The 12557-nt window shown below is 37.2% G+C and overlaps 1 protein-coding gene across 6 annotated transcripts in view; it reads left to right on the top strand.

Moving 5' to 3' along the window:
- The window catches only part of ALS2 (alsin Rho guanine nucleotide exchange factor ALS2), a 51996-nt gene that overhangs the window by 38068 nt on the left and 1371 nt on the right, over nucleotides 1-12557 (top strand). For 4 of the 6 annotated variants that reach the window (XM_030016907.1, XM_030016910.2, XM_030016909.2 and 1 more), the window contains exons 31-34: nucleotides 1455-1516; nucleotides 2162-2311; nucleotides 2617-2713; nucleotides 4119-5419. In XM_030016907.1, coding sequence (XP_029872767.1) covers nucleotides 1455-1516; nucleotides 2162-2311; nucleotides 2617-2713; nucleotides 4119-4157 — 348 coding nt within the window. In that variant the 3' untranslated portion in view covers nucleotides 4158-5419. Of the gene's footprint in view, nucleotides 1-1454; nucleotides 1517-2161; nucleotides 2312-2616; nucleotides 2714-2845; nucleotides 2999-4118; nucleotides 5420-12557 lie in introns of those variants that run through there. The other 2 variants (XM_041124339.1, XM_041124338.1) reach the window with 2 other exon arrangements.

Here is a 12557-nt window from a genome sequence, read left to right as displayed (position 1 = left end):
CTGTCTTACTCTGTAATGAATTCTAATTCAGGAAGACATTTTGCTTGGTCGCCAATTATGAAAGCGTGAGAATAAGAGTCTAGCAAGGAAGTTTTCAAGCTGTTTGATTAAGAGAGTTATACCATTGTATACTTTCTGATTAGGAGAAGAATTGTATAGTTTTTATTCTTAATCATTATCCTGCTGAAAGTGGCTGAACACTTGTCTTAGATGATAATAGTATAGTACTCAATCTCTGTGCTCCAGTAAGAGTGGCTTAATAATCATAACTTTGAACAATGTCAATGTTTACACTATACTTTTAAATCATGTCTGTTTATGAATCAGTATACTATTATTGAAATTTTTGATTTCTTATAGTCATTTAGATACTCCTGCCTTCAGATCTCTTCCCTATTTATAACTGTGGCTTTTGCAAAGTCTGTAATAATCAGAAGTATGGCTTTTCATCATAGTAGTTGCTGCACATGGATGAGCTGATAGTCCTTGATAGGGATTGAGTGTTACAAGTTTGTAATAATAACCAAAGCCGCCACTGAACCCCACCCCTGAGGCTATGGGTTCCCAGCAAGACAAGTCCCCTTTTTTCCCAAATCATGAAATTGAAGATTCACCTGAGAAAACATGATGCAAACCTCCACTCAGACTTTAAATGTTACGAAATCCAGAAATAACACATTTCTTGAGTTACTTCAGATCTTCTGTGGTTTTAGGTATTGGGCAAAATTCTTACCAGCTGTCTGAAACCTTCACGCTTCTGACTGGGTTTTTTTGGTTATAGAGTAGAGCCCCTCCACTGTGAAGTACTATGTGGCATGTGCCTTCTCTGAATTATGCAGTATATGATGCTCTCTGCAGACATTTACCTTATTTGCTGGGTCACTCCTTCAATTAAACAGGATTTTTTAGCCCAGACATGTTTATCTACTTCTCTCCTCTGACCAGTTTCCTCATTTCTGTGAATTTCTCTAGGTCTCTTTGCATCCATCCATTCTCTACCTGCTCTATTCAGAAAGACTTAGGCTCAGTTGCATATTAAGAGCTAACATTTATATTTGTTCTTTTCTGTTTGCTGAAACCTGAGTCTCTGATTATTGACTGCTATGACTTTTCTAAGTTTCAACCGTTCCACTCTTATGGTTCCCTCATGATTGTTAACCATTAAGATTTAATGATTCTCAGTCTTACCTGACCTGGAACATATCCAACACCTGATTCTTGTAATGTACCAAGGAATTCAGTACAGGCTTTTGTGAATTTTAAATGAAACTCATGCAAATTATATGTAGGCAGATTTCCTGGATGACTTAGCATCCAGGCACGTTCCCCTTCCTTTGCACTGGAAAACTGAAAAAAAAGTCTTTTATGCCAGTGTTGCATGATACTCTGCTGTTCTTCTGCTGAATAGTGGTGGTGTTAAACCTGCATGATAAAATCTTCTCATGATTACACAGGTATCATCAAATACAAAAGATGCCTGCTTTGCCTCTGCAGTTGAATGTCTACAGCAAATCAGGTAATTCTCTGAAATTTGTCTTTTAGTGCTTTACTGTTCCTGCTATAGTAGTATGTAGTTTACTTGACTGTGATCCTTTACCTGTCACCTTTTCTTTGTTCACCTTCATAAGAGCGGTCACCAAGAAGTTTCAGAGTTCCTACTAAAAATGTTAGCGAATTCTCCTGATGGGGAATGAAGGACAGCCTCATAAATGTGACTGAGATGTCTCCATAGGACACCATTTAGAATCAAAAGCATGAGGATGCCTAATCAAATATACATGTGAATTTCTAAACAATTATGGCAAAATGACCTCTGCATGGCGAGCTTTTCTGTGTTTGTTAGCTGACATTAAGGAATTCTGCTGTAAGAATTTAAGTAAAAATTAAAAGGGTTTTAGAAAGGAATTTTTTCCACCTTTACCACTATGTTAAAACATCTGAAAATTGCAAAGACAGTCTCACTTGCAGTAGTGTGCCTTGATCCGGTAATTATAGCTTGGGGTACTACACAGCCTTGGCAGCCATGGCTGTTGTGGTGTGAGTGATCTGCCTTATCTTCTTGGGCAGGGGGGGCATGCTAGCTAGCAAATTGTCTTCCTAATTTAGATGCAGATCTGTAACTTCTTACCGTTATCCTGTTTTGCTTTTGCTCTCCAAATAGTACCACGTTTACCCCAGCTGACAAGTTGAAGGTGATCCAGCAGACTTTTGAAGAGATCTCTCAGAATGTACTTGAGACCCTTCAGGAAGATTTTCTGTGGTCTATGGATGACTTATTTCCTGTTTTTCTCTATGTGGTGCTACGAGCCAGGTAGGCACTAAAAGCGGTATCAGTCATAAGCTGAGCATAGGCAGTATGAGTACTTTTACCTGTATTAAACACTCCTGCTTCTCGTTATAGGACTAACTGCTAGCTTTTTGTAACTTAGTAAATTTTCCATTTTGGCTGTTTGCTTTGGCCTGGAAAAATTTTGAGCAGTTAACTGTGAAATGGCTGTGACCTCAGAATGAGGTTAGGGAAAAGCATGGTTTTTGCACAACACCATGTACAAAAAGTAAAAACATTATAATGGCGTCTTTTGTTCACCTACTCTCTTTCCCTCCCCCATGTGACAGGATAAGGAATTTGGGGTCTGAGGTGCACTTAATCGAAGACCTGATGGATCCTTATCTGCAGCATGGGGAGCAAGGCATCATGTTCACTACCTTGAAGGTATGAAAATTATTCAGGGTTATTAAAAGCTTTCTCTGGAAATTAATCAGCTTTCAGCAATGATGATCAGCTTAGGACAATTGTATGAATGTTAGGTTGTAACTTTTTGGATGTTTTTATTGAATTTTTTAGCTAGGATGAGCAAGGAAACTTAACTTGGAGCTTAGGATAACCTAACAATTGCAGGTACTGCTAATAAAATGGTGCAATGTGCAAACATACTTTACTCAAATGTAATATTGGTTGCTGTTGACAGTTCTGAATGCTCACTTGGAGCTTGTCGTTCCCCTGCAACTTAACCTTATTCCCTTTTTAAAAATTGAAATGAAGTGCTGCTTTGGAAATTAGCCATTCCAGTAATGGAAAAGTCTAACATTACATTTAGGTGCTTCAGGAATTCAATTTTAGGGGAAAAAAAAAAGTAAAATTACTGTGTCACTCTCCACATTTCTATTTAGTATTTTTTTTCTTTTTAAGTATGGAAAAAGGAAGAGAATCTGTTTTGATGACTATCCTATTGTACACTAGGACCTCCATAATGGAAATAGGTTGTTTTGGTACCTCAAAACTGTTCAGACAAGGGGGTCTTGTGACAATTCAGCTGTGTGGTGCTTTTTTGTGGGGTTGTTTTGGAGGGAGGCTGTTAATCTGAAACTTAACCTAACAGCTCAGCTTAAGATTTTTAACATGATTGTATTTTCTGTCTGTGCAAACTGGAGATAGTTGGGTGCAGAGGTTTTTTCATACCTGTTATTTTTATAGTTCTGCAAAAAGGGAAGGTTTGAGTTGGTCAAAATTTATCAAAGAATCTATGTAGTAGAAGCAGAATCTTACTTTCTGTGAGTGCATGTGCTGTCTGAGACATTTATATTAAGTTTCTGGTCATGGCTAACCCAACACGTATTTGTACCAGCATTAAGGGATGAACAGCTATTAGCAGCGGGTCAGGGTATTTATCTAGGTGATAGAAACCTTTGCTTTTCAGTCTGAGTGCTTTTGCAATGCTTAATCCCTGCATCCTTGTCCTATAAGAAAATATTTTCTTTTTTGGGCCCTTCTGTCAAAGGGCAAAGAAAGACTTGTGAGCAAAAAAATGTACTTCATCTTGGCAAAGCTGGGAGCTGTGAAAGTATTTAGAGTCCCAAATCATGCTATCTTGCTTCATTAGGAGTTGGACCTAATTTGTAACTTACAATCTCCTGTTGTTCTTTTTGCTAGTTTATGTATCAGAAGATTCTCATGTGTTGAGTGTCACTGTATTGTCACTGTATCATCACTGCTTGTAGAAAGCTTAGTCCTCTGTTTTCTGGCATAGAAAAAAAAAAAGCAACCTTTTTGTGTATGATGCTTTATCAGCTTGCTGAGAACTGGTATGTATGCTAAACTGAACTTTGTTTTAATTCAGGCATGTTACTACCAGATTCAACATGAAAAGCTTACCTAGACCATCATTTACGACCTGACTCTGTGGGATATTCTACTCTGGAACTTCACTAATACCCACTTTCTTCCCTGAAATGGCACTTAGAAAATACTCTGTTACAGTTTTGTTGTTACAGATGAAAATATTCAGTTGTTTCTTCTGAACTTCCAGTTTTAAGATTGGAAAACTGCAGCCAGAGGCTCTCTATGAAGTGGTGATGAAGCTAGAGACTTGGTTTGTCAAGTACTTGCCAAGAAGAAATAATTTCCAATTCTAACAGAAAGATTATTTACTCGTTTTAAATTAACAATGCTGCAAAAAGGCATGGCATCTACTTAGAGTACCTGTGAAAGTCTGGACTGCATGGCTTCTAAAGCAGTGGGTTTGTTTTTATTATTCCTGGTTTGTCAACAGAGATGTTTAAAGAGAATGAATTGCACCACAGAACCATTCAGTCTTCCTGAATGAAGCTATTATGTTTATTTAAAAAATAGAAATATGTTAGTATTTATAATGGGTAACCTATAGTGTGTTCAGCTGTAAAGGTTTTGAGGCATCTGTGTTGAACAGCATTGCTGAATGCAGTTATTAATGTACTGTTGTGGAAATAATCACACTGTTATGGACTTCCCTGTTTACTAGAATTATAAATATACAGGCATTCACCATTCTTTCTGTTTATGAAATAAATAAAAGGCACTGACCACCTTAAATTTTGGCACTGAATGAAATACCCGAAATCTGTAGTGTTTAGTTTTATTACCCTGAGGTCAGAGGACAAATGCTTTCTCTGGAAGCCCATGTGATAGGAGAATGGGAACATGCTCCTGAACAATCTGACCATGGATTAAGTTTGAGACTTTTGCCTGTTAACTTATGTGTCAGAGTGAAAAAAGCTAACCTTGTTGCATTTTTGAACGTGTAGAGAAAAAGTAACTTCCCTGGGGGATTTTTGAGTGTGTGTGTGTGTGTGTTCTTCTGTGGTTTATGGTTAACTTTATTTATACCAATAACACTAGTGGATAACTTGGGTATTGTAGGTGCTGTTCTTGACCGTGGCTGACTCAAAAAAGGGGGACGGAGGGATAGATTATAGATTGTTATAATGGCTTAAGTTATGTCAAACTACATTAGATAATGCTAATCATATTTTTGAAATAGTAATCATGGCTTCTGTATTGGCACCTAAATGGAAAGAAACCATATGTCAAAATACTGTTTTGAACAGTGACTGTAATGTAGCAATTTTCATAATAAAGTAAAAATGATTGGTCTTTCTGAAATTATTTTTAGTTTTATCAGAGAAGGGGAAAGAGTAATTCTGGCAAGATGATGTTTAAAACTATTGTTATACTTGTTATTACTATAGTCTGTTGCAAGTGTAACAGACTTCATGTTTGCAAACAGTTTTTTATTAGCTTAATCTTTTTAAATTATACTGAATAATTTGAGGAGAGAGAAGCAATAATATGAATAAAAGGGAAGCTATAAAAAGAAGCTAACTGGGGGGGGGTACACAACTAAGGGTGGAGACTAATGAAGTATAAGGCAGGAATTTGAACACTTAATCTTTTGTGCTAGATGCAGTCTTTCCATGCCATCATCTCTTTGAACTCGATGTACAAAAAATATTTAACTGAAACCTGTAGGAGCAGAACTGCTCTTCGAAAGGGAGCTATGCTGAACAGCTGAGTAAATCAATGGCAATAATTTTCATCTGCAGAGATCTGAATTCAGGATTTTTCACCTTTTGTAGGAGTGTAATCATTAAAAACAGATTTGGGCTTTTTTTTTTTTTCCCTGCTGTAACTGTTCAGTGTTAGTGTCTGTTGTCTTCAGATGTTTCAGAAGAAAGGAAGGATTTTCATCTTCAGCTTTGACATGTGAAAAGCTTTGTTCCACATGACCTTACTCACACATTGATTCTGTGCCTTAAACTGAGAATGTAACTAGAGATGGGAAGTTTTTCCATGATCTTCCTGCCTTTCAAGAAGGAGGTGTATCTACAAATATGTAGCAACTTCAAATGTTTAACTTCATGCACTGTGAATGATGCAAAGTTGAGAGCTAAAAAACCAAAAAATATATCTGCTTTGTGTGTGTGTGTGTGTATATATATATATACATATATATACACACACACACACATATCTACATCTACACAACCTCTTATAAAAAGTAGTGGTATCACATATGAATTTAGCTTGCTGATTAATGGAAGCAGACAGCCTGGGCTGGATTATTTTTGGTCTTCCTGATATATAGCTTAGTTATTAGCTGAAGAGAATCCTAGGATTAAATGTGCTTCTGACACAGATTCCACTTTACAGCCTATGTGGGCTGTGATGTATTAGGAAATCGGTACAGACCAGCTTCGATTTGCAATTTGTGTATTTCTGTAGCCTACAAAGAAATGAGTTAACCTGCAGGACTTCTCCAGATGTATTGCTTCATGGTAATTACTTTTTTCTCATCTTTTTTTTTTAATCCCTAAATTGAAAGCTGGCTATTTCTTGTGCTGCAGCAGAAATCCTGTAACCAGCAACAGAAGATCAATGTTACAGTATTGGAGATTCTCGTTGTAATTGTAGGTATGGTAGCTGAAGACAGACCTTAAGAGATGAGTGCCCTGTTGGCTGGGAAAGTTGCTGAGAATAAGAAACTACTTAAGTGAGAGACAACTTAAAGCAGGCTTTTTATGCAAGAAAAGGGTTAAGGGGATTTGTTCTCTTCTCCTTGGTAATGAGTAGTTCTAAGGTTAGGTTCCTGCGGATTAGAAAGGAGAGGATGTCCATAGATTAGCTAGGGCAGTGAGGTTACTTGTTCTACTAACATCCAGCAAATACTCTTTTCTTCTGGAAATTCTGCATGAGCTGAACATGGTGTATTCCATGGCATTTGCAGGTAAGAAAATATGCACTGTACTGAAACCATTGTACTGCACAGATGCATTTCCCCCATGCAACTGTGAAATTAGTTTCTTCTCATAGCTACAGCAAAGCTAATTAAACTTGTGATATCTGTTTAATTCCCGTTAGCTAAATATTGGAGATATGTATGAATGGGGAGTAGGGGCTCAAAAGAGAATTTTTTCCTTGCTCCTAATCTTCACAAAGTATTCTGACTTGAGTGCCAGGTGCTATACATTATCAACTTATTTTGCTGCAAGTAGGTTTGCTTCCTAACTGTACTTGTTTTTAGAAGCAGTTTTGGGAACTACCTGTTCTGGTATGTTGAGAGAGAATGTAGAGGAAAGATATGTGACTGATACGGGACTGTAGAACAAATCCTTTCTTTGAACTACCTAGCCATGTACTTCTAAGTTGGTTTAGTATCAGTGTGTTGATGTTGTCAGGTGGTGGTGGTTTGGGTTTGGTTGTGGGTTTTTTGGTTTGGGTTTTTTTTTTTTTGTACACCCAAGCTGTTGGCAGTAAACAGCTGGAAGTAAAGCTGGCTGCCTCACATGACTACGGTGTGCTGCACATAAGTATTTTTCTCTGAATGCGCCGCTCTTTTAGGAAGCGATGCTTTCGAGTCATTTACTCTCATGTGAACAAGGTACTCGCACCACCACTGGAGCTGTAAGCTTTTGTTTTAGAGGGAGGCAGAACAAATCATCACTGAATATATCTGATTACAAAGAGTAATAGCATAAATTGTTCCATCAGCAACCTTACATGTGCGCAGGTGTGATTATCTAAATCTCACAGAATGCCTTACATGAACATAAAATGTATTCAGTCTTTTTTTAACCTGTACCACCTCAGACTTGCAATAAGTGGTTCTTGGGTCAAGATAAGGATATATGGTTTCAAAGGATGGGTCTCTACCTTTGCTTAAAATGCATCAATTTATTCCAGTACTATTTAGGGTTGTTTTTTTTAGTTAAAACACTTTCAAGCCTCAAAAAGTGTACAAGCAGCAGGATGGTTTTTTACACTGACTAGAAGAAGCTGACAGACTTCAGTGATGAGACTTGCCTAATTAAGTTTATTTAATGCAGAACAAAAGTCCTGAATAGAGCACGTCATTTGAGAGATGCTGAATGTCTCTTATTACCATTTTTTGCCTAATCAGTTTGCTGACTTATAGTGGCTTATTTGCAACAAAAGCGCTCTCAGAGTGTTCCCTGCCCTCAAGCTAATTTGCAGTCTTCAATATGCCAAATCATTAATTTTGACAAACTTAAAAGATAGGAATCGCTTTCCTTGTTAAAAGTGCTCAATAACCTTGTCAAGCATATTAGCCAAAGAAGCTTATAAGAGCAGGGGGATTGATGTTCTCTGGTGTTGTCCCCTGTAGAGGCCTCACAGCATCCAAAATTGTCCACTTGAATACAGTTTTTAGAACCGTCTTTAAAGCAGGGCTTGGGATCCCTTGCAACTCTAGCCTTGTATCAAAAGACCTTCTGGTCTGTCTGACAAATAGGGTAAAGGTATTTCATACTCTGCTGCTGAAGGAAGTAAGCCCTGTAGCCCACATTTGCGCTAACTGATGTTTGTAGGCATGAGGTGACAGACTTCTTTTGACTCTAAATTTTGGCACACTCAGCACGGATATCTAGTTCTGTCCCTAATAATAGAAGACATTTCTCTTTGCCTGTTAATGAGCATCTATAATTGCGTGCAATACATGTGAATGGGAAGGACCTTACACTGGCTGGGAGATTAGTCAAGTAAGCCTTTTAGTAAGAACTTCCACCTAATTTACTTAGATCCCTGGGATGAGGAGACCCTGAGCTCTGGCCTTATAGTCTGTGTAGGTATAAGTCTTAGGAAATGAAGGCACAGTAGTAGTTACAAGTTTGTTTGAACTCTGACCTTTCCCCTTAAGGAAGCAATTTAGTGGGTCTTTTTCTACAGAACTGCACAGAAGCAAGATACTATTCTTCCTCTCTTCTAGTAATAACTTATTCATCATCTATTGCTACTGACAGCTGCTGAAACCAGGCTTCACAGTTGGAAACTGCTTTCCTTTTGTTGTGTGAAAATATGAAACAGCTACTACTTTATGAATGAGGTGAGCTGTGTTGTTAAGAACTTGACAGGTTTTGATGTTTAAATGCTGCTTCTGTCAGTGTGAGCATAAACTCTGTAGTTTAAAAAGGCAACAATGGATGGAAGGGTTACTAATGCCGTGTTTATTACTAAACCTAGCAGCTCTCTGATAGCTATACCCAAGGATTTCACCCAAAAAGGCAAGCAATCAGCATTCAGTAGCTTTCCCAGTTTTTCTTGGAAATCCAAGGTCGACCTTTAAGACAGTGTGTCTAAAACTTCTAAACACACTCAAGTTAATCCCACATCTGTTCTCTATGGAAGCAGTAGTGATACCAGAAGCTACAAGGCTCCATGGAAGAAAAAAAATAAATTAATCTCTCCAGTATTTTAAAGGGGTAACAGTATTGTTAGTATTTTAGCAGAATTTGAAGTATTTTAGCATCTCCAGAAATGTTGTTCTTTGTCTCTGTTTGCACGATGATTCTCAGTAGTGTATTTAAAAATGAAGTAACTCTTCAGTAGAAGATTGTAGAATATTTTTTCTTTGACAGCAACAGGGTAACTTGCTTGCTTTGGTTTAGTTCTTTCCCCTTCTGAGTCACTGTGCTGTGTAAGATCTATCCTAGCTGAGGAGAAATAAATATGATCCAGCTCCCAAAGGCTAAAAGGGACCTTGATAAAGGTATTCCTAAGACTATACTGGAGACAGCTGTGGGTTTTTTTTTTTCTATTTTCCTTTAAACTCCTCTGTTTTGTAATAGAATATAAGCAATGCTAATTGTCAATATGGTGACAATGCCAGTTTAATAGACAACACTACGTGAACAAAGCAGGTCTTAAGATTATGGTAATTTCACTACAGTTATCAAAAGAGAGAAGATTCAGTTTTCAGTATGCATCTGAGCAGTCTTCTACAAAAAAATTGAGGGTTTTTGCTTGTCTATTTTGAGGTTAAGGGGTCTTCTAAACTTTATTTTAAGTAGTTAAATCAAAAAGCTTTTGGAAATATTTCCTGTCTTTCACAGGTTTCCCTGCATGTGTTTGTAGGGTCTCACCCTACCTAAAAGGGCATGCAGTCTGATGCTTTGAAGCTAAATAGGACAGAACATAGGAAAAGCCAGATCTAGACTTGAAATAACTCGAGTTTTATTCTGGAGAGAACTGGGCTTTGAATGGGAAGTTACTGTAAGTACAATGTGTTGAGAGCCTTCTGGGTGACAGAGTATCTTTATGGATAAAAGTTGTATATGCTTTGAGTGAACAAACTGCTATAAAAATCATACATCTGTTACCAGATGTATAGTAATAACTAAAGTTGATCACAGCTGACAACCAGAATATATCTTTAGATGTGAGATGGCCAGACAAATTCAGTTAGGGTTAGGGGAGTTGTCCCAGAAAGCCCAACTATATTATAACAGGGATTTTACTAATTTATTCTTTTTTGAGGGTGCGAAAAAGATGGGTTGTTTGGGGGGCTTTTTTGAGGGATGTATATGATGAGATTTTTATATCTGGACTTTCAGTATGTGAAATAAAACATATAGATCAGGAGTTGGCTCCTTTATAGTACATCTGAAATGTTTGGACATGCTCTTTTCTTTTGTCTTCAAACATCCTTTACCACAAAATTGTAATCGGGATTTTGAATTGGGAGTATGCTGTTGGATGTGTGTAGACTATATAAAGCAAAGTAAACAACTGTAGTACGTGGGAATCAGCAGACGTCAGCAGGGTTTGTCTTTAGTTCTTGAAAAATCTGAAAAAAAACATAAAAGCTAAAGAAGCTTTAGAATTAGTAATAATAATAGGAAATGGGGCTTCTGAAATGTCGCTAATGGGATAAGCTGTCAGAAGTTTCCTTTTAGAACATAACTTGCATATTGAGTACTATCTCTTTATAAATGCTTCTGCAAGTGAATCTGGATCTACAGACTCTTAGTTTCCAAAAAGAGGCAGGGGACAGAGATCAGCCAAGCTGAGGGTTACTTGTGTTTGCATATTGCTGTTATTCAGGGAAAACCAGGAGCGTCACTGTCCTGAATTTACTTTGCAACATAGGGATTCCTCTTTCCATGTCTATACCATCCCACAGTAAAGACTTGTGTTCTACTCCTAATGTCTTCAGTAATTAAGAAACAGGTATTCATGACTAGATTTATGTGGCCTGCTTTGTTAAATCCATCATTAGGCAGATCAACTAAGCTTAAACAAAGGGGAAGGCAAACTCTTAAAGGAAAAGAACTCGGACTACTGAAAAAAATAAAATAATTGCAGCTCAGAACCCAGTTGCATTGGGTATTGGGGGAGGATCAAACTATATTTTTGTTAGTCTTTGGAAGAAGAAATCATAATTTTAAAAGCAGTCTTTGGATTGAAATTTCAATAAGAAGTATCACTGAGTGTGCCCTGTAGAGGTAACTTGAAATGAATTACCAATGCTCGGTAATAAAGTGTTTGAATCATAATCTCCTAAATTCTGATCTTTTTTTTCCTCCCTTAATTTCCATTGCCTTCTGAAAGCAATTTTATGATCTAACAGGAGAGAAGAAGCATGTTTTAAAAATAAGTATTAAGAAGTGCAGTAAAAGTGACAGTAATGCCTTCTGCTTTTATAAGCAGATCAAGATAATACTTTTCCTGCTTGTACCTTTGATGTTTTCTGTCCACAGAACAATCTAGAGGAAAAGGGTGCCTTTCTGCTTTACTAATCCAGGAGATAAACTACTGTATACTTAACAGAATTTGGTAAGGCATTCTCTGTGCAGACAGTGTCACACTGTGGTTCACTATTGGCTAAGGTGCTCAGTTTCCTGATGTTACAGGTTTTTTTAACTTGTACTCTGAATCATCTCTTGAGTGACCTGTTTAAATATTTAACTCTTTAAGAGTAATCTTACAGTACTGGTAATCGTGGCAATATCTTCAAACTTGTATCAAATGTGATTTGGAGTTAGATCAACTAGGATGTAATGAAAATTCTGAATTACTTCAGAACTTTCATAGATAGATTCCTGATGCTTTGGGGTATAAATGCACCTTATGCTGTTCCCTGGGGAATTTCTATACTTGTTTGCAAAGAAGACTTCTGAGAATTCTCTGAAGCAATCTTGTACTGCATTGTTGCCTGTTAGCAGTAGGTTGGAGAACTTCCTCCATTTTTAGTCTAAGGGAACATTACATGTTGTCACAGAATTTTAAGGGAGGGAAGGAATTTGGAAGAAAATTTTAGAAGGCTTATGTTTTATATGTGAAAAGTTCAGTGCGGCACAGATACAGATTAATTAGTGTAAGTGTTGGCTTCCTGCATTACTTAAAAATTAATATTTTAAAACTTAAAGGAAAAAAATAAGGTAGTATATGCTGCTTTTTATAATGAAAGATATTGGAGGGTTTTTCTAGATTAGCAAGAAACTTTGCC

The sequence above is a fragment of the Aquila chrysaetos genome, chromosome 6 (genome assembly GCF_900496995.4).
Source record: "Aquila chrysaetos chrysaetos chromosome 6, bAquChr1.4, whole genome shotgun sequence".
NCBI classification, from domain to species: Eukaryota; Metazoa; Chordata; class Aves; order Accipitriformes; family Accipitridae; genus Aquila; species Aquila chrysaetos.
Note: the sequence above shows the minus strand (reverse complement) of the source record. Positions and strands in the feature narration are given on the sequence as shown.